Source organism: Macaca fascicularis, chromosome 6 (assembly GCF_037993035.2).
Source record: "Macaca fascicularis isolate 582-1 chromosome 6, T2T-MFA8v1.1".
NCBI classification, from domain to species: domain Eukaryota; kingdom Metazoa; phylum Chordata; class Mammalia; order Primates; family Cercopithecidae; genus Macaca; species Macaca fascicularis.
Window position 1 is genome coordinate 81,394,726 of NC_088380.1, and position 19,693 is coordinate 81,414,418.

At 38.0% G+C, this 19,693-nt stretch overlaps 1 protein-coding gene across 3 annotated transcripts in view; it reads right to left on the reverse strand.

Moving 5' to 3' along the window:
- Positions 1–401: 401 nt before the first annotated feature.
- Positions 402–19,693, reverse strand: part of WDR41 (WD repeat domain 41) — a 48,237-nt gene continuing 28,945 nt past the window's right edge. Inside the window, exons 7-13 of one of the 3 annotated variants that reach the window (XM_045393907.3) lie at positions 18,617–18,679; positions 17,089–17,199; positions 8,399–8,583; positions 5,829–5,950; positions 4,897–5,005; positions 3,855–3,988; positions 402–1,428 (exon numbers count right to left, since the gene is read on the reverse strand). In XM_045393907.3, the coding sequence (XP_045249842.2) occupies positions 3,878–3,988; positions 4,897–5,005; positions 5,829–5,950; positions 8,399–8,583; positions 17,089–17,199; positions 18,617–18,679 (701 nt within the window). In that variant the 3' untranslated portion in view covers positions 402–1,428; positions 3,855–3,877. The remainder of the gene's footprint in view (positions 1,429–3,854; positions 3,989–4,896; positions 5,006–5,828; positions 5,951–8,398; positions 8,584–17,088; positions 17,200–18,616; positions 18,680–19,693) is intronic. The other 2 variants (XM_015451402.4, XM_045393906.3) reach the window with 2 other exon arrangements.

A 19,693-nucleotide genomic window follows, 5' to 3' on the forward strand; every position in this document is an offset into this window, starting at 1 on the left:
TTTCATGACTCAATGTTATTTGGATTTAAAGTAGTCATATAAGCCTCTCATTCAGTCTTCAATTCCTATTTTTAGAGCTGCTCAGTGATACTGGGCACTACAGAGTTAATTGCAAGGCCTTACCACATTGGGCTTCAGTTTCCTCATTTATAACATTATGCCATTGATCTACCTAGATGACCTTAACTCTTCCAGTTTTTGACAGTAGGTAGTTGTGGAAGCAACTGTCAAAGCTAAAACTAGTAAAAAGAACTCTGAAGATTCCCTTTAGGGTTATTTGTATAATGAACACATAAATCTGTAGAAAGTTTTCCGTAAGAAGGGTCAGTCTGCTAACATCAGTCACATTGCCCTTTCTTAATCAGTAGTTTAAGAATTTCAATCTTTAATGTGTAGACTACTTTACCTTCTCATTTTTTTATTTTTTAGCACCAAAAGGAAAAAACATATGGTTACAAGGCTGGTTATAGTGTCTCAATGGGCACTGCAAAGAACTACATAAATGAAGTCTGTCTCAAGCAATTCGTGTTTGAGTCAGTGGTCAGATGGGGCAGTTGCGCTCAGCTGCAGTCTGACTCTGGAAACACTGTGCCTCTCAAATGATCTAGAGCTCATCCTTGGCGTACATGAGGGGCAGTTGTTCTAGTACCAATTTAGCCCATGGCTGTTCAAGCCACTTTGCACTGGGAAAAATACACCCTCATAAGATTCCTATCCATTTGAGTTCATACAGGTTTTAGTAGCTAGAACTAAAAAACATTTTTAAATTATCTAAACAAATTGATACCCCAAAAACTTGCCATACATTAGCAGTACATATGTTCATTTTTTTGGCTGAGAGATTCAAGTTTGTGCTATACAGAACACTAACAGTTACTATAAGACTAGGAAAAGTTGCAGGAGAAAGGCTATTTTTAAACTTCACAATAATTCTAAAGGAAGCCAAATAATAAATGCCATAACTTAACTATTACCTCTATTTGTACCTTTCACAAGGGTCTAGGTTCAAAATAAGCTCAAAACACAGCACTCACCACTTCAACAGCAGCTGAAAGTCAAATGGAAAACTTGTGGTATATTCTTTGGAGAATATACTAGGACCTGAGAAGCAACATGTTCCTGGTTGGTAGGTCCACAAAAACTTTAAATATGTAGAATTTTATGGACTGACAAAAAAAATTACCAATTTAAGTGATCAATATATTAATAGTTTTCAAAGTAGTACCCGATATTTGATGTTCAAGGTTCATGCATGTGTATTTTTAATTCCTTAAACTAGACAGCAAGGTATAAGTCACCATTCTCCTCTAATTTTTGAAATAATCTTAAACTGCGCAATCCAGATTCTCGCTCTCCATTTTTCCACAAAATAATGAGATGATCAGCAGAGCATGTCACTAGTCCGTGATCTTCAAAGTACAGAAACATCTGTAAAGAAAATTAAAACTGATTATAGTGACCCTGAAAAGCAGAGAAGTGGCTAATACCACATTAACATATGTGCGTGTGAGATACATGCCTTAAGACTCCTTTGGATCTGCGTGTAGAACTTCATTTTTCAGTATTGGTAACAGTCACATACAAATAATATCTAATATTTTAATCAGAATTTTGTTAATACTGTTCAACTACAGAATAGCTATTTTTGTAAAGTACATGAATTCCCATAGTTCTTCCAGATGTTTTCATAATCTGATTTTTCAAGTATTGGTTTTACTTAACCATTACTTATGTATAATGGCTATGGATAAAATGCCTGAATTCTAAATTTCCCAAGATAATCACTGGCTTCAGCTCTCTCTATAAAAGTAGATATACTCAATCCATAGGTATTGAATGTCAGAACTAGGTTTATGGTTCCTCCCTCAAGAAGATTCTGAAAAGCAAATCATAATTGAAACAATAAAGGTACCAATGAAAGATTATGTAATCAGGCACTAAATAATGCAGTACAGACTCTGACATGCCACAGAAATTCAGAAAAAGCTTCAAAGTGAGAAAATGCCCCAAGTAAGGGGAAGGGGCTTGTCCAGTGAAGGAATAGGCTGGAAGCTAAGAATAGGAAAACAGTGTTGACAAAAGGCAACACGAATACTATGGGGTGAAGAGTTGTATCAGAGAGAAGTGAACCAATGAAAAGGATGAGGTACACGAAGGAAAGGGTGAAATAAAAGAGAAACAGGGCTGGGTGTGGTGGCTTACGCCTGTAATCTCAGCACTTCGGGAGGCCAAGGTGGGTGGACTGCCTAGGTCAGGAGTTCACGAGACCAGCCTGGCCAAACATGGTGAAACCCTGTCTATACTAAAAATTAGCTGGCCATCTGTAATCTCAGCTACTCGGGAGGCCAAGGAAGGAGAATCGCTTGAACCCAGGAGGCGAAGGTTGCAGTGAGCGGAGATCACGCCATTGCACTCCAGCCTGGGCAACAAGAGCAAAACTCCCTGTTGGAAAAAAGAGAACAAGAGTTTTCTCTAAAATGACTTATACATTTCTGAAGACCACAGGAGAAGACTCAGCTGAGGATGCAGGAGTGAAGGGAGGAAATATGGGAGCAGAATTCCTTGGGAAACTGGAAAACACAAAATTCAATATACAGGTGGAGGGGTTGAGCCAGTAGAGCAAGGATGAAAATATAAAAGAAATGAGGACCAGCCCGGCCAACATGGCGACACCCCATCTCTACTAAAAATACAAAAATTAGCTGGGTGTGGTGGCGGGCACCTGTAATCCCAGCTACTCGGGAGCCTGAGGCAGGAGAATCGCTTAAACCTGGAAGGTGGCGGGTGCAGTGAGCCAAGATCGTGCCACTGCACTCCAGCCTGGGCAAGAGAGAGAGATACTGTCTCAAAAAAAATGAGGAAATTCAGGTGACACTGCAGAGATAGCCTAGGTTTTATCAGCAAAGCCAGAGATGCTTTTTAAAAATGTTCAGGTCTCAACACTTTCACTCAGGAAAATTCCTAAGAAGCTGACACTTACATAATGAGAAATGTGCCACATTCAAACACATTTGAATGTGTTTTACATGGGGTTTTCTCCACCATCTAAAAACCTTTTTTATGAGTTCCTACTATTTAAAAATATAAAGTCCAAACTCCTCAGCCTCAATGACATTCATAATCTGACCCCAAACCACATCCCCAGGCATAAGCTTTATCTCCTACTAGTGTCTGTTCACAGGAACTCAGCACTCCAGCCTAGCCAAGGTGCTCTTTGCCACCACATATATGCTATCTATGCCCTTCTGTCTACCACAGTCCACGCTTGCCACCCAACCAGAAACAAAGTTAAAAACTGAGCTACTTGTTAGAGGAAAGGAAAGATAACTATGACACTGTACCCAACATCAAGGAGCTTATGGTGACAAGGCTATATACTCATCCTACTAAACTTAAAGTATCAAGTCCCATATCCTCTAACCATTTACAAGATTCAGCAAGAAATGTTTCTTCCTTCAAAGGCAGGTGAAAACAGGACTCTGTTCATAAATTTGATAAAGGCCCCTGGAATTTGATTCTGTTAAGGCTTTACCTGTATACACATAACCACAACCCTTCATGCATTCTCTGTTGACTGTTTTGTTATAGTCAGCATTATTCACACTGCCCTTATGGTCAGCTATCTCCAGCTCATAAATAATGGTGATTAAGCCCATTCTTAAAAGCAATGCATTCCTTGTTTCCTCAAATCATATCTCCGAAAGGGAAATCCTAACTGCACATACTATAGCCTATCCCATTCTATATTCAGATCTACGAAAAAGTATATGCCTTTATGAGACCGACTGAATGAAAAGAGCAATGAAAAGGAAAAGCAGGAGTTGCCTGGACATTCTATGCCTGAAAAGCAATACCTCCACAGATGACGAGTGTCCAATCAAATCTCCAATAAGCTCCAGTGAACATGAAGTAGCGTTTTCTTGCTGCTTTTTAACAGGCTGGCTGGCTTGTTTGTTGACTCTTCCAAATCCCCACATGTTAAAAAAACCTAGAAAAAGAATCATTTCCAAAATGACTGTGCTCTATACGTACAATAATAACATGAGATCAGAAAAACAGAAAATTTAAATGTGAAGAGGTTCCAGACTTATTTTAGTCAAGGGCTAAGTGGACAGTACTGAGTTTTTGGAATATGTTATCTCATCTTTCTTAGCTAACCAGGTCTGTTCTTCATCTCTTTTTATTGCCCCTAGTCACCCACTGGTGAAGGTATATTAACAAAAAGACACTTGGAATAAAACAGGACAGAAACAAAGCTTGAATGGCAGTGTCTAACTGTCAAGGGAAAAAAAGGGCAAAACTCAGATCAACAAACAAGGCACGGGGGAAAATCTGTATGTGTATGTGCAAAAGCAACACCCCAGGACTTCAGGAACTCAAAAGAACCAGAAGCAACTAGGTACCAGCATCTGATTTCTTGTGCAAAGGTTGGTAACTAATTTATTCAACCCTTCAGAGTTTTGTTTTTCAAATTAAACACCTGGAAGTCAAGAGCTCATGCAATTATGATGTAAGCACACAAGGAAAAATGTATTTTTCCATAAATTGAGTTCAACATCAACGGTAAAGAACACTTTAGTTTGACATCTGACAGTACAAATTTTGTGTATCAGTCAGAATTGAAGACAATATAAATGAATACTTCATTAGGCCATTTGGTCATTCAGATGACCAGAAAGTAAATTTTCCCTCAATAAAGTCTCTATCTTACTTGAAATGAAGTGACAGTTCTACATTAGGGCAGCATTAAGCTGTAAATCCTAGATCTCAATTACCATATGCTTTCTACAAACACCTGATGCCTATTTGGAGCATTTCTATACTATTTTAGTGGTTTCACATAATCGCCCTTCTCCTGCCTTTCACGTGAGAAGAAAGGACAGAGAAAAAGACTACCTTTCTGAGAGAAGACACACCTGTTGGGACAGGCTCAGCTGCAAGCTGCTGTTTTTCTCTTAACTCCCAAATGCGTACACTGCCATCTTCTGAGCATGAGATTAACTGCCTGTCAGAACAGAAAATCAGTAACACAAAGAGAGCGCACCACTGAGGACCAATGCTAAATTTGCAGTGAAAGAAATCTGTGGAGCCCTCAACTGCTTTTATTCAGCTCTTAGCAGGAACTGACAAAAATCACAATTTAACATGACGTTACAACACAAACTAAAAGCACCTTTTAGGAAAGCCACATGTTATACATTACATTAGCTCAAATGCTATAAATTTATTCTCTTCATTTAAAAAAATGCACTTGGGAAAACTGTGAATTGTACTTCACAATGTCCTAAGCAGCCCCCTCCCCTCCTCTTGCTACTCTCTTCTCTGGGTGCCTCTCACTCCAAAAATATCCTGCATAGAAGATAACGACATTCCCTGTCCATATGTTCGTCCCTAGAAGCTCAGCAGCAAATCTACCCTTAGAGGAAACCACTCTCTTAGTAGCCTCATATAACAAGGAGACTAGCAGCCATTTGATTCTGGACATAAACAAACAAAAAGAAGGTAGGTTTATGAGAAACATAAAAATTGGTACACTGTAAGTGGCCCCAAAGTCATTTTCATTGTGAAATACCAAATTTTAAATCATCTCTTCTTACAATGAAATTCGACGTAATTCATTTGAACCTTTCTTCTTGTAAATTCTGTAATTTACAGAATTTAAATTTAATTTAAATGCCTGAGACAGCCCTCAGGCATTCTCCATTTCCAAAAGAATACAGCAGGTCAAGCCATGAAGCCAGGTAACTTGGCCACTTGAGAAATTACAATGGAAGCCCTGGGAACCGTGACTTGCTTTCATCTGCTGCAGAACAGATGGGAACTTGTACCTGTTCGGAAGTTTGGCGATGTGCAGGACGCTGGAGTCATGTGCAGTTTTCTGGCAGGCAATCACACGCTTCATGTGAAGGTTATACACGTATAAACCCCTTCCAACTGCAGCAAATACATTCTAGGGGAGAAGTTCAGAAATGGGCGTAAAACTAGCACTCACCCTTCCTACTGTAATGGATTTCCAGCCCTCGTGTGACATCAGAAAGCCACTGTTACCTTCCCCATTCCTAGCCTTTAGCCCAAATTACAGTACTAATCTCTGAAACCCCAAAATGTCAAAGCACTAAGGAAAGCTCCAAGCATTTAGAAGGTAGGACACAACCACTAATGGAGAGAAAGGTCTGCATAGTATATCCCTTTGCGCCACTTTCTTCCTCACTGAAATAGATCTAAAGAAAAGCTATAGCTGGCAGCCTGGCTCTGCAGTGGAAGCTGTTGAGGGATAATCTGAGTTTTCATTTAAATAACACTATATCCTTGGGAAAATTACCTAGCTTCTTCTGCCTGAAAAATGCAAGCAAAATTACTTGCATTCCACATCTTCAGCAATCAGGAGACCTACGAGTGATATGAAAAAGCATGGCTACAGTGGCATTATCATCATGCAATCCTCTGAAGGTTTCACAAAAACATTTTTCCAAATGTACTATTAGAAGAAAATACCTTTTTACTAAAACAACTTTAATCTTTTGAAAGCATTTCCACCAATACTTATCTCACTTCAGCCTCACATCTTGTTAAGAAAGGCAAGCATCATTGCCATTTGCCAGATAAGGAAGTTAAAATTAAAGAGATTAAAGTCACACAAGAAATGAGACATGGAGTCAATATTAGAATCAAGGTCGTGTTACTCCAGTCCCTCAGTGCCTTGCTCGTTCCTCGCATGACAGACTCACATGCAGTAGTAGCCTTTGAAATTTTTGCAAGCACTTGTCCTACAATCATTCATTCTTAAGCCATAGATATCCCCATGAGGTAGACCTTTCAAATATCCCTACATATTGCCTGCTTGTTTTGACCAGAGATTCTGGGCCCTCCATCCTTTCTCACACAGCCTCCAAGACTACAAACTCAACTCAGACCTATAGTGACTGAACCAAAGCTTGCTGGAATCTTAAATCTGGAATGATCCCCTTGACTCTCAGGATTAGTACTCCACAATCAGCAATGCAGCTGATGCCCAATGCAGGTGCATTAATGAACAGTGCTAGCCAATGTGCTAAAATGGAAAGCCCTATGGATTGTATTCAATGCCAACATCCCCCGAAACTTATTCTACAGACCAGGAAATCTGGGCACAGTTTAAGTAATTTATCCAAGGTCAGGAAAAAAATTAAAAACACAATTAGAGAATTCATGAGCTTTGGAGGCAGCATTTACTCAATGGAGACACTATCCCTGCTATCAATAACTAATGGTCCTTTACAGAAGGAAAGAACTCACAACAAAGAAAAATTAGGGAAAACTATACAATGCTTTATCCAGCATATATAGTAGAAAATAAACATCAATCAAAAAATTTAAGATTAAAAGAAATACAAAACAAAAAACTTTTAAATATTAATTTTTACAAAAGTGAGAAAAAAATATGTAACACTTAAAATATATAATTTGTAGGGCTACAACTCTAAGTGATCTAGTCTCCATCTTTTCTGAGACCATACTGTTTTTACCATGTATATTTAACTTTTTTCAAAATAAAGTTGGGATACAAAGAAACAATCTTTGAATATATTAGTATTTTTAAGTCCTGTTCCTATCCTAATCTCTTGTTTTGTTTTTAAAGAGTGGTGCAAAGAAAAATGGATCATATTCTCCCCCTGCCACAGAACATACTACTGAAATTTTTAATAAAAATAACAGGCATGCTGTTAGAAAATCTAAACAGTATAGAAAGTCACAAAACAGAGAAAAGCCTCCCCAACTCCTCCTCCTCGAAGGGTACAACTCATAAACATTTCTTGTAATTACATTTAGAAAAGTTAATTGCCCTTTAAACACATTTTCTGAGCCCCTGATGCTAAGAGATTTGTTTTTTAGATCAGAGATAAGATTCAGTAGTCCACGGGTACTAATCTGTTACAGCAAAACAGATCTCAAGTGCTTCAAGGGCATCACTCCCAAGCCCTATGGGATGGAAATCAACAATTCTCACTCAATTTATCTTGCCCCAAGATGCCAGCAGACTGAGAGAAACATTCCTAAAATTTTAAATTTCCTTTGCCTCACTAAATGCACCAGATCTTCAAAATAATTCTTTTTCACTGTTTCTTAAAACAATTTTAAGCGTTAACCTCAAATCCAATGGGATTATTTAATCCAACCCAAAATTTCAATAGAGTTTTAAAATCTGTGCCCATTTAATCATTTACTTGCCTCGAGATTAGAAGCAAAGATTAAAATGCTTTTTTAACACAAATCATACAATTTTAGAAAAAAATCAGACCATTTTAAAGCACAACCTGAAACCATGATGATACCCTTTTATGTCCAACATGGGATTATATTTTTAAAATCAGGATTGGGTTTATGTAAAAGGCAAGTTTATAGTGTATAGATTTTTTACCTCTTCATCACACGTGAAATGATGAATAGAAATGTCATTTGATTTTTGACAGAGTTTTATTTCTTGTTGGGTGTCCAGTTGTGGAGATGGGTCCCAGAAGTTGCGTTCATAGGCCTGCATGGTCCAGTCCAGCGCATCCCAGATGATCAGCTCTCCGATGTGGGAGCCGGTGACAAAACTCAAATCTAGGCAAAGTTCACATAGGCCTCATTATTGATCATTTTATCTAGGTAAAGGTAAAACTGAATGGAATGTCTAGTAGTAATGCTCTATAAAACCACAGTAATTAGAACAGTTGAGGTACCTAGGCAAGCCAACAGAAAGATTAATATAAGAATAAGAAGGCCAGAAATAGACTCAAATTATCTTAGTAATTTAGTATGTAACAATGATTGCATTTCATTTCAGTAAAGAAATACCTCATGCTGGAATATCTGGTTACATTTAAGGGGAATAAAAGTAAAAGAACATCATCTTGGATCATCCACCAAAATAAGTTTCAAATAGATTAAAACATGAAAGTTACTTAAAGGATGGAAGAAAATAAAAGTGAATACTTTTATGAGTGTGGAGTGGTAAAGGGCTCTCATGGAAGCAGAGTGGGGTGCCAGGGGAAGAGATCCTAGTAAATAGCTGCTTGGCAAAACAAAAACAAAGACCAGGCACAGTGGCTCACGCCTGTAATCCCAGCACTCTGGGAGGACGAGGCAGGTGGATCACCTGAGGTCAGGAGTTCGAGACCAGCCTGGCCAATATGGTGAAACGCCATTTCTACTAAAAATACAAAAATCAGCTGGGCATGGTGGTGTGTGCCTTAGTCCCAGCTACTCGGGAGGCTGAGACTGGAGAACTGCTTAAACCTGGGAGGCGGAGGTTGCAGTGAACTGAGATCGCACCATTGCACTCCAGCCTGGGCAATAGAGCGAGACTCAGTCTAAAAAAAAAAAAAAAACCACACACACACACACAAATACACTTAAATGACAAAAAGCTGGGAAAAAATTGCAACTTGGATGACAAAACAGGTTTATTATACTTGATACATAAGCAGTTCTTGGAAATTAAGAACAAGATAAATACAGCAGAAAAAAAAATGGGAAAAGGACCTGAAAAGGCAAAACAAATACAAATGGTCATTAAACATGTGAAAAGATGTTCAATTCCTTTAATAATCAAAGAAATAAAAAAAAGAGAGATATCATTTATTTACTTATGAATCAGGAAATATTATAAAACAGGAAAATACCCAATACAGTACTGGCAAAAGCATAAGAAATCAGCACATTCATGTACTGCCTAATACATTGGCTTTTTTTTTCAAAGATTAATTTGCTAATATGTATCAAAACCTAAAAAATTTAAATCTCTTGATCCAACAATTCCACTTCTAGGAATTTATCCTGAAGGAAATACATAAATGTACAAGGTTGTTACATACGTATATGTACAAATACACACTCTTAAAAATCTGAAGATAACTACACATCGAATTGAGAATTGAATAAATAAGACATCAACAAAATGAAATAGCAATGCTGTTATTAAAATTAAGTTACAAAAGTATGCTTATCAATATAAGCTTAGATATGGAAATATACTTATGACATATTGTTACAAAACAGTAAACCATATGAACACACATGTACACACATACATATGCCCAGAAAATCACCTAGAAAGATGTGGACTGGTGTTTAATACTGGATAGTGGAAAGATTTTAACTTATATTTTTAATATTTTTCACTATTTTCATATTTTTCTACTATGATTACGTATAAGTTGTACCAGTTTTTAAAACCTTTAAAAGTGGATTTTTTCCATTTTACATATTATATACTTTACACACAACATATTTAATAGAACATGTACAACTGCTAGACTTATTTCAAATAAATGTAATTTATTTAAATTATTACATATTTAGGGTAAGACAGAAGAGTATAATGCACTTAGTCTAGAAATCCATGTTCTGATTTTGGCTCTGCCTGTTGCTAGCCAGGTGGTCTTTAGGAAGAAGTTTAACCTTTATCTTGGATTCCTCATGCATTAAATGAGATGACTGTAAAAATTAAATTGAATAATAAACAGGTAGCCATTTAAAAAAGACATCAAATGTTATCTTTGCGCCCCTGGTAGTATTTTGAGCCCCTGGTATTATTCCACATTAACTGTATTAAAACATCCTATTACTTGTTAATTTAGGAATACATAGATGAGTAATTATGATTTAATTATTTCATTTATCAAATAAACCAGCAAGACAGAAATCTCTAATGACCACACGAACAATCTCTTAAGAGATACAGAATTACCAGCAAACCTACATGTAAACATTATTTGTCTTGGCTCCAAGGCTATAATAGGTAGATTATTAATATCTAATTTCTATAGTTTATTAACAGACTCTATAGAACTTACTCTGTGGAGAAATCACTTCTCATCTGTGGAGCAAAATGGGCTTCTAGTTTTAGTAGTGGGAAAGTTAAGGCAGTCCTAATCTTCCCAGGACCTTCTTTCCCACTCCTTTCCCTCCTTTTTCCAATTTCATTCAAACTACAGAAGAACCAGAGATGCTAAGGAGGGAAGATTCCCCTTGACTCTCACTCTGCATCTGTACTCATAACACAGAATTAACCTACTGAGACTATGCAGCTGCCTGCTCTGACTTAATCCTCCAAGTGTCTGTGATTCCTCCATGCAGTAGAAACAAAATATTAACGACCAGTTGGAATTTTCCCTAAAAATAAAATACTGGCATTCAGCTGAGTCAGCATTCCCCCCCCCCCGCCCCCCTTGAGATGGAGTCTCACTCTGTCGCCCAGGCTGGAGTGCAGTAACACAATTTTGGCTCCCTGTAACCTCCACCTCCCAAGTTCAAGCGATTCCTGTCTCAGCCTCCTATGTGGCATGTGACACCAAACCTGGCTAATTGTATCCTTAGTAGAGACAGGTTTCGCCATGTTGGCCAGGCTGATCTCGAACTTCTGACCTCAAGTGATCCAACCCCCTCAGGCTCCCAAAGTGCTGGGATTACAGGCGTGAGTCACCGTGCCTGGCCAATCGGCACATATTTTTAAGCAGTTTACACATGGTAAACTAATTCCCAAATAGGTCATTCAAAATGTTTCATGACAAACAACCTCAATGATATATTATTAGTAGATGGATTTTCATCCTGTATCAAAAGCCACTTAGTATGAAAATCTCACCTGTTATCTGTCTATCCATCCCTCACAAGTACTAACACCTCATGATTACCAAAGCATGCTGGCAACATGATACAAGACAAGGAATAAAATAAAGGAGCACCCAGAGCCTTCTGCCTAGAGAGATTAGCAGTTATTTTTGGTCTGTCTTAGAAAACCTTCTGCCTGGGGCATTCCAATCTTTTTAGCAAATCTGGTACTCATTATCCACACTTGTTGGTGTTCTGTCATACAAGTTTAAGGTTGCCCTGGGGCCACCCCTCTGAAAATAAGACTTGCCCTGTGATGTACAATCCCAAGCAACTGGCCATATCTTTCATTGGTAGTGGGTGAGGAGAAAGGAGCAGAGCTGCAAGTGAAGCAGGGTATCGTACAACATAAACATTTCAGGATCACTGACATCCACATCATAGCTAACATGCCTATGTACTGAAAGATGAGATTGTCAGCAAATCATTTTCAAATTTTAACAGACTACTTGGTCATGTTTGATTCCTAAATATACTTTTGGCTTATTTATTATCTGTAGTATAATTTTATAGTCATAGAGTTTATAAAGTAAAAAGTACTTTAAAAGTAAAAAATCCAAAAGCTAGAAGAAGACAAGAAATAACTAAGATCAGAGAAGAATTGAAGGAGATAGAGACATGAAAAACTCTCCAAAAAAAATCAATGAATCCAGGAGCTATTTTTTTTTTCTGAAAAAATTAACAAAATTGACCACTAGCTAGACTTATAAAGATGAAAAGAGAGAAGAATCAAATAGACACAATAAAAAATGATAAAGGGGATATCACCACTGACCCCACAGAAATACAAACTACCGTCAGTTAATACTATAAACACCTCTATACAAATAAACTAGAAAATCTAGAAGAAATGAATAAATTCCTGGACACATACACCCTCCCAAGACTAAACCAGAAGAAGTCAAATCCCTGAATAGACCAATAACAAGTTCTGAAATTGAGGCAGAAATTAATAGTCTACCAACCAAAAAAAGTCCAGGACCAGACGGATTCACAGCTGAATTCTACCAGAGGTACAAAGAGGAGCTGGTACCATTCCTTGCAAAACTATTCCAAACAACTGAAAAGGAGGGACTTCCTAATTCATTTTATGAGGCCAGCATCATCCTGATACCAAAATCGGGAAGAGACACAACAAAAAAAGAAAACTTCAGGCCAATATCGCTGATGAACATCGATGCAAAAATTCTCAATAAAATACTGGCAAACACAATCCAGCAGCACATCAAAAAACTTACCCACCACAATCAAGTAGGCTTCATCCCTGGGTTGCAAGGATGGTTCAACATATGCAAATCAATAAACATAATCCATCACATAAACAGAACCAATGACAAAAACCACATGATTATCTCAATAGATGCAGAAAAGGCCTTTGATAACATTTAACATCCCTTCATATTAAAAATTCTCAATAAACTAGGTATTGATGGAAGGTATCTCAAAATAATAAGAGCTATTTATAAGAAACCCACAGCCAATATCGTATGAATGGGCAAAAGCTGGAAGCATTCCCTTTAAAACCTGGTACAGGACAAGGATGCCCTCTCTCACCACTCCTATTCAACATAGTATTGGAAGTTCTGGCCAGGGCAATCAGGAAGGAGAAAGAAATAAAGGGTATTCAAATAGGAAGAGAGGAAGTCAAATTGTCTCTGTTTGCAGATGACATGATTGTATATTTAGAAAACCCCATTATCTCAGCCCAAAAACTCCTTAAACTGATAACCAACTTCAACAAAGTCTCAGGATACAAAATCCATGTGCAAAAACCACAAGAATTCCTTTATACCAACAATAGACAAGCAGAGAGCCAAATCATGAATGAACTCCCATTCACAATCACTACAAAGAGAGTAAAGTACCTAGGAATACAGCTAACAAGGGATGTGAAAGAGAACTATAAACCACTGGTCAAGAAAATAAGAGAGGACACAAATAAATGGAAAAACATTCCATCCTCATAGATAGGAAGAATCAATATCGTGAAAATGGCCAGACTGCCTAAAGTAATTTATAGATTCAATGCTATTCCCATCAAACTACCACTGACATTAAATTAGAAAAAACTATTTTAAATTTCATATAGAATCAAAGAAGACCCCGTATAGCCAAGACAATCCTAAGCAAAAAGAACAAAGCTGGAGACATCACGTTACCTGACTTCAAACTATACTACAAGGCTACAGTAACCAAAACAGCATGGAACTGGTACCAAAACAGACATATAAACCAATGGAGCAGAACAGAGACCTCAGAAATAACACCACACATCTACAGCCATCTGATCTTCAATAAACCTGACAAAAACAAGCAATGGGGAAAGGATCTCCTATTCAGTAAATAGTGCTAAGAAAACTGGCTAGCCATATGCAGAAAACAGACGCTGGACCCCTTCCTTACACTTTATACAAAAATTAACTCAAGATGAATTAAAGACTTAAACGTAAGAAAGACCTAAAACCATAAAAACCCTATAAGAAAACCTAGGCAATACCATTCAGGACATAGGCATGGGCAAAGACTTCATGACAAAGATGCCAAAAGCAACTGCAACAAAAGCCAAAGCAGACAAATGGGATCTAACTAAAAAGAGCTTCTGCATAGCAAAAGAAACTACCATCAGCGTGAAAAGGCAATCTACAAAATGGGAGAAAATTTTTGCAATCTACCCAACAAAGGGCTAATATCCAGAATTTATAAGGAACTTTAATTTACAAGAAAAAAACAACCCCATCAAAAAGTGGGCAAAGGATATGAACAGGCACTTCTGAAGACATTTATGTGGCCAACAAACATACAAAAAAAAGCTCAACATCACTGATCATTAGAGAAATGCAAATCAAAATCACAAGATACCATCTCACACCAGTCAGAATGGCAATTAATTAAAAAGTCAGGAAACCACAGATGTTGACGAGGCTGTGGAGAATAGGAAGAACACTTTTACACTGTTGGTGGGAGTGTACATTAGTTCAACCATTGTGGAAGACAGTATGGCGATTCCTCAAGGATCTAGAACCAGAAATACCACTTGACCCAGCAATCCCATTACTGGGTATATACCTAAAGGACTATAAATCATTCTACTACAAAGGCACATGCACATGTATGTTTACTGCAGCACTATTTACAACAGCAAAGATACGGAACCAACCCAAATGCCCATCAATGATAGACTAGATAAAGAAAATGTGGCACATACACACCATGGAATACTATGCAGCCATAAAAAGGAATGAGATCATGTCCTTTGCAGGCACATGGTCATGAAGCTAGAAGCCATCATCCTCAGCAAACTAACACAGGAACAGAAAATCAATGCCGCATGTTCTCACTCTAAGTGGAAATTGAACAATGAGAACATATGGACACAGAGAGGGGAACAACACACACCAGCACCTCTTGGGGGGAAGGGGAGGAAACTGAGAGGACAGGTTGATAGGGGCAGCAAACCACCATGGCACAAGTATACCTATGTAACAAACCTGCACATTCTGCACATGTATCCCATTATTTTTAGAAGAATTTTTTTAAAAAGATCATTTAAAAGGCAGTAAAAAGTATATGATGCTTTCTGTAACTTTCATTAACAATTTTTCCTTTAGTTTTCCCTTTTTTCCCCTTACGGATTTGGCAAAGGAATACTTGAAGAAAGTTTTCAGAAACTGCTGTAAGTTCCTCTGTGTCTCACATGGTAAAAGAAGTGCCATGAGGTTCAGGCTATCTAGTACCATCCCATCGTCTTCATTTCAGTAACCATGCTGGCTCAATAGTACCAGTGCTTCGCTGCTAAAACAAAGTAACTACGCGTGACCAGTGTAATGGGCCAAATACTGCTGGGCTTTTCTCAGCAGCCCTGGGAACTTGAGACTTAAGACTCAGTGTCACCAATGAGGCTTCAGAGGGCTTCCCAAGTAAGAACTTGCCTTTTGTGCTATGTCTCCATCCACGGCTAGAGAACAAGAGCCCCCAGAGAACATTAAAGGGACACCAGCAACCACTGTTCTATCACCACAGACAATCTAGTCCTTAGAAAGACCTGCAGCTGGGTTTTACAGTAAGATTGCTATTAGGGAGGAAGATTTTGGAGCTGGGAGGGACATTCTTACTGGTATATCTGAACACATGACTGAATGGACACAAATGGAGACTAGGCTTGGTACTCTCTGTGCCCCTTGCTCCCCTTTGTCTCACGCTTACACAAAATACTGCTTAAAAACAAAGCCGGCCAGGCTCGGTGGCTCATGCTTGTAATCCCAGCACTTTGGGAGGCTGAGGCAGGCAGATCATGAGGTCAGGAGTTCGAGACCAGCCTGGCCAATATGGTGAAACCCTGTCTCCACTAAAAGTACAAAAATTAGCCAGGCGTGGTGGCATGCGCCTGTAGTCCCAGCTACTTGGGAGGCTAAGACAGAAGAATTGCTTGAACCTGGGAGGCAAAAGTTGCAGTGAGTCAAGACCGCGCCACTGAACTCCAGCCTGGGTAACACAGGGAGCCTCTGTCTCAAAAATAAAATAAAATAAAATAAAATAAAATAAAATAAAATAAAATAAAATAAAATAAAATAAAATAAAATAAAATAAAATAACAAAGCCAAGCCAGGCCTCAGGGAGATATGTTGCTGGGGTGCTGTCTAGTCCTTCCACTACATCGTATTCCCAGCATCCTTACAGGAGCGTCCTGCAGGCTCCACCAGACTATCAAACTGAAGCCACCAAGAGTCCTCTCACATGACTTCATACACAGATCACCCAGCACAGTTCTGATGATATAAGCTGTCACTTATTTGCAAGTGAACTGAATGTCAAGATCAGTGGTTTGTGATCTTGCCATCTGATGTCAGATTTAGCTCACAGGAGATACTCATTAAAATCATTTAGGAAGCCAAATAGGATGTACAGCAAGTCAAAACCCCCATCATAAGGAAGGGAAGACATGACCCATTTTCTGCAGACTTTTACTTTAGTTTGGTGTTATTGTTTGAGAGTCTTCAATCAGGATTACAACTGGCTTGAATCCTGCTCATTCTAGTGTAAGTGTATATGCTGTGTGATATTGTATGGTGTGGACGGCAAGACAAAAGGGCATATTTCCAATCTCTTTACAAAAGAGGAACTAGCCAGAACCACCTGCCAAAAATGCTGAAACAGCCTGTGACAGTCATCCCACAGCTACCAAGCAGCGCCTGAGATTATGTTCTCCTCTATTTTCTTTTCTCTGCCTTACTCTATTTTCCTTGTCCCTAAATCTCAGACCTAGCAATCTAGGGAACTTGCTCAGCTCCACTGGCTAAAACTTCAGAGTAAAAGAGAATGACAATCCCTACTAATCTAAAGCATTATTTTAATGACTTATGCTAGAATCCCAGAACAAAGCAAGGCTCATGGTTCAGAGCAGGTTGTGTTAACAGGCACAAAATTGTACACAATAAATGTACACAATGAGCTTACCATTGACATTAATCAATGAGAGAATATTATCCTGGTGATCAAGAAGGTGCTTAATTTCAAGAATATCCCATTCTAGTGATCCTTCTGTGGGTGCTACCAACCTGAAAATTACTAAATGAAAAAGACAGATAAAATTTTATTACAATGTTCAGAGGATAAAATTCCACTTCTTCTCTAAAAAAAAGCATTTCATTAAGTGAAAAATACCTACCATACTGAAAAACCCATTTCCAAAAAACAAAAAGCCATATTCACACTACTTTAAACTATTTCTTTCAAATGCTTGAGATGTTTGAGATGATCTACTAAAACCCATACTGAATGTGTCCTGAAGAACCCTCTTCCTTTACTGACTTTTCCAAACACTGAAGCTCCCATTCTCTCTAGGGTTTCGATGGATGTCTGGCTATCTCAACTCACTCACTCCCTAGCCAGTGACTAGCCCACATTCCTGAATCACCTCCACCATCAGCTTTCTCTACTCATGTCCCCAGGCCAATAAGCATTACTACAGAATAAGCTGCAAATCCAAGCTTAACTTCAACTCAGTAAAGACATAAGCAGCTTCTTTTTTAACAAGTTTTTGATTCCTAGGCATATACCATTAAATTATAAATTCTCTGAGTATGTCTTATAATGTTTATATGTCATGCAGTTCTTTTGACTATAGTAATGTTCAATGTGTTGCTTTTCTCATTATCGACTTTAACAAATACAGTTTTATTTAAACTAGTATAAATCCTAACTTTAATCAATGCACAAAACCCATAATAAAATCTACTGACGTGATTCTATCAACAGCATTTACTAAACATTTATGTTCCGGGAACTCTAGGTACCAAATGTGAATGAGGGCCAGTCACAAATGCTCAGTCCAGAGTGGGAGAGAGACTTGTTTATAAACAGGCTTACCATCAATATACTGAGTGTTTAATACGCCACTGGACCAAGTGCTGTGGAAGCTCAAAGACTAGGATGACTACCACCTGAGAAGTGACAAATCTCAGAGATCATGTCCTTTTCAAATTACGAAAAGTATCTTTTCTTTCTCACATTTCTCTCTGGAAGACAGGTCACGCCATGCTTCTTTCTGTGTCTCCGACAGTATTTTACCAAACTACAAATCTCTAGCAAGGTTATTTAATCCTGACAGCCACTGTGGTTGTCCAAAGAAGATTTCAGTCAACAGAAAAGAGAACTCTTTCTGATACACATCGAACTTATGGGAAATTCTACTTTAGTTGGAATATTATGAAGTCATCTTGAGACTGGAGTTTTGGAATAAGAAGCAATGTACTGTTTAACCAAGCTAACATACTGATTAAAAGACTGATAAGAAAAAGAAACCTGGCCTAACATCCTGAAAATGTCTCAGTCTCTGTATCACTTCAACGATCCCAAGAAGCCAAGACTGGGGCACAGGGAGATGTCCCTTAAATAAAAAACAAATTAGTCTTTCAGCATGTGTATACAATTCTCATTGAAAATATACAAGAAGAAAAAGAGAAAGAAAAAAATTCATACTCACTCAGTTCTTTGCCAACTGCTGCCACAACACAGTTCTTAGGTATTTCAACCAAAGCACTAATACCTCCAAAAACATATAAAACAAAGGTCAAATTATTTTTCTCACAGATTAGATCAAAAACAAAAACATTCTCAGTTTTATGTCAGTCGTTTTCCATAAAGAAGATAAAGCACACAGAACTAGCTCCACACACACTTCCTCGCTTGCTTACTCATGGAAAATGATTTTGTTAAATGTAGGTTTCTGAGACTTTTGGAAGACATTATTGATTTATTAAGAGCAGAATATGGAGTTGTTATTTTTTGTACTTTTTTTTTTTTTTTTTTTTTTTTTTTACTGTGGTGATAAAAGTGGTAGATTCAGCCATTCAAACTTATTTACAAGGGATCCCTTAAGATAATCACCATTACCCATTTACAAGATGGCTAGCTCAAAAGTCATGTAAAATTGGGGTTTTCCTTCCTGTAAACTTGAGAAGATTGAGCAGGCTCCCTGGCGCTGAACGAACTAGCCAACAGTCAGCAGCTAAGAAAGCGGCCTTCAAATAGCATGTCTGTGGATCCATTAATACACGTACAAATTTTCTTCTATTATTGAAAGAATCAGATTCAACATTCTAACACACTTCACTTATTTAAGTAAAGAGGTCTGAGTATCTTTTCATAGCCAAATCATGATTTTAGGGTAACTATAACTTCTACAAGGCATGTTACAATTTTACTTCTGTGGGCATGAATAAAAAAGTTGATATATTAGAACCACTACATGTTGGCAAAAGAAAAAAAAACCTGTTTAATTTTTCCATTATGATATATATGTAATTTACGATATATATATGCAAGTGTGGAAAATGGTCTACTCATTTGCTTATCCTTCCATCCATCAAAGGACTAACTGTTGTGATCTGGACAGTATTTCTGGCCAAGATTTTTCTCCACATAGGCGTGTTTTAACAGTAGGATTTGTATTTTCCCATGTACAAGGAGGAGGAAATGGTGCTGCAAGGAAGGCAAAGGAGTGGTACAGAGAAGGCAGAGGACATGGGAGAGCAGCAGGGTGAGTAGCAAGAGAAGAATA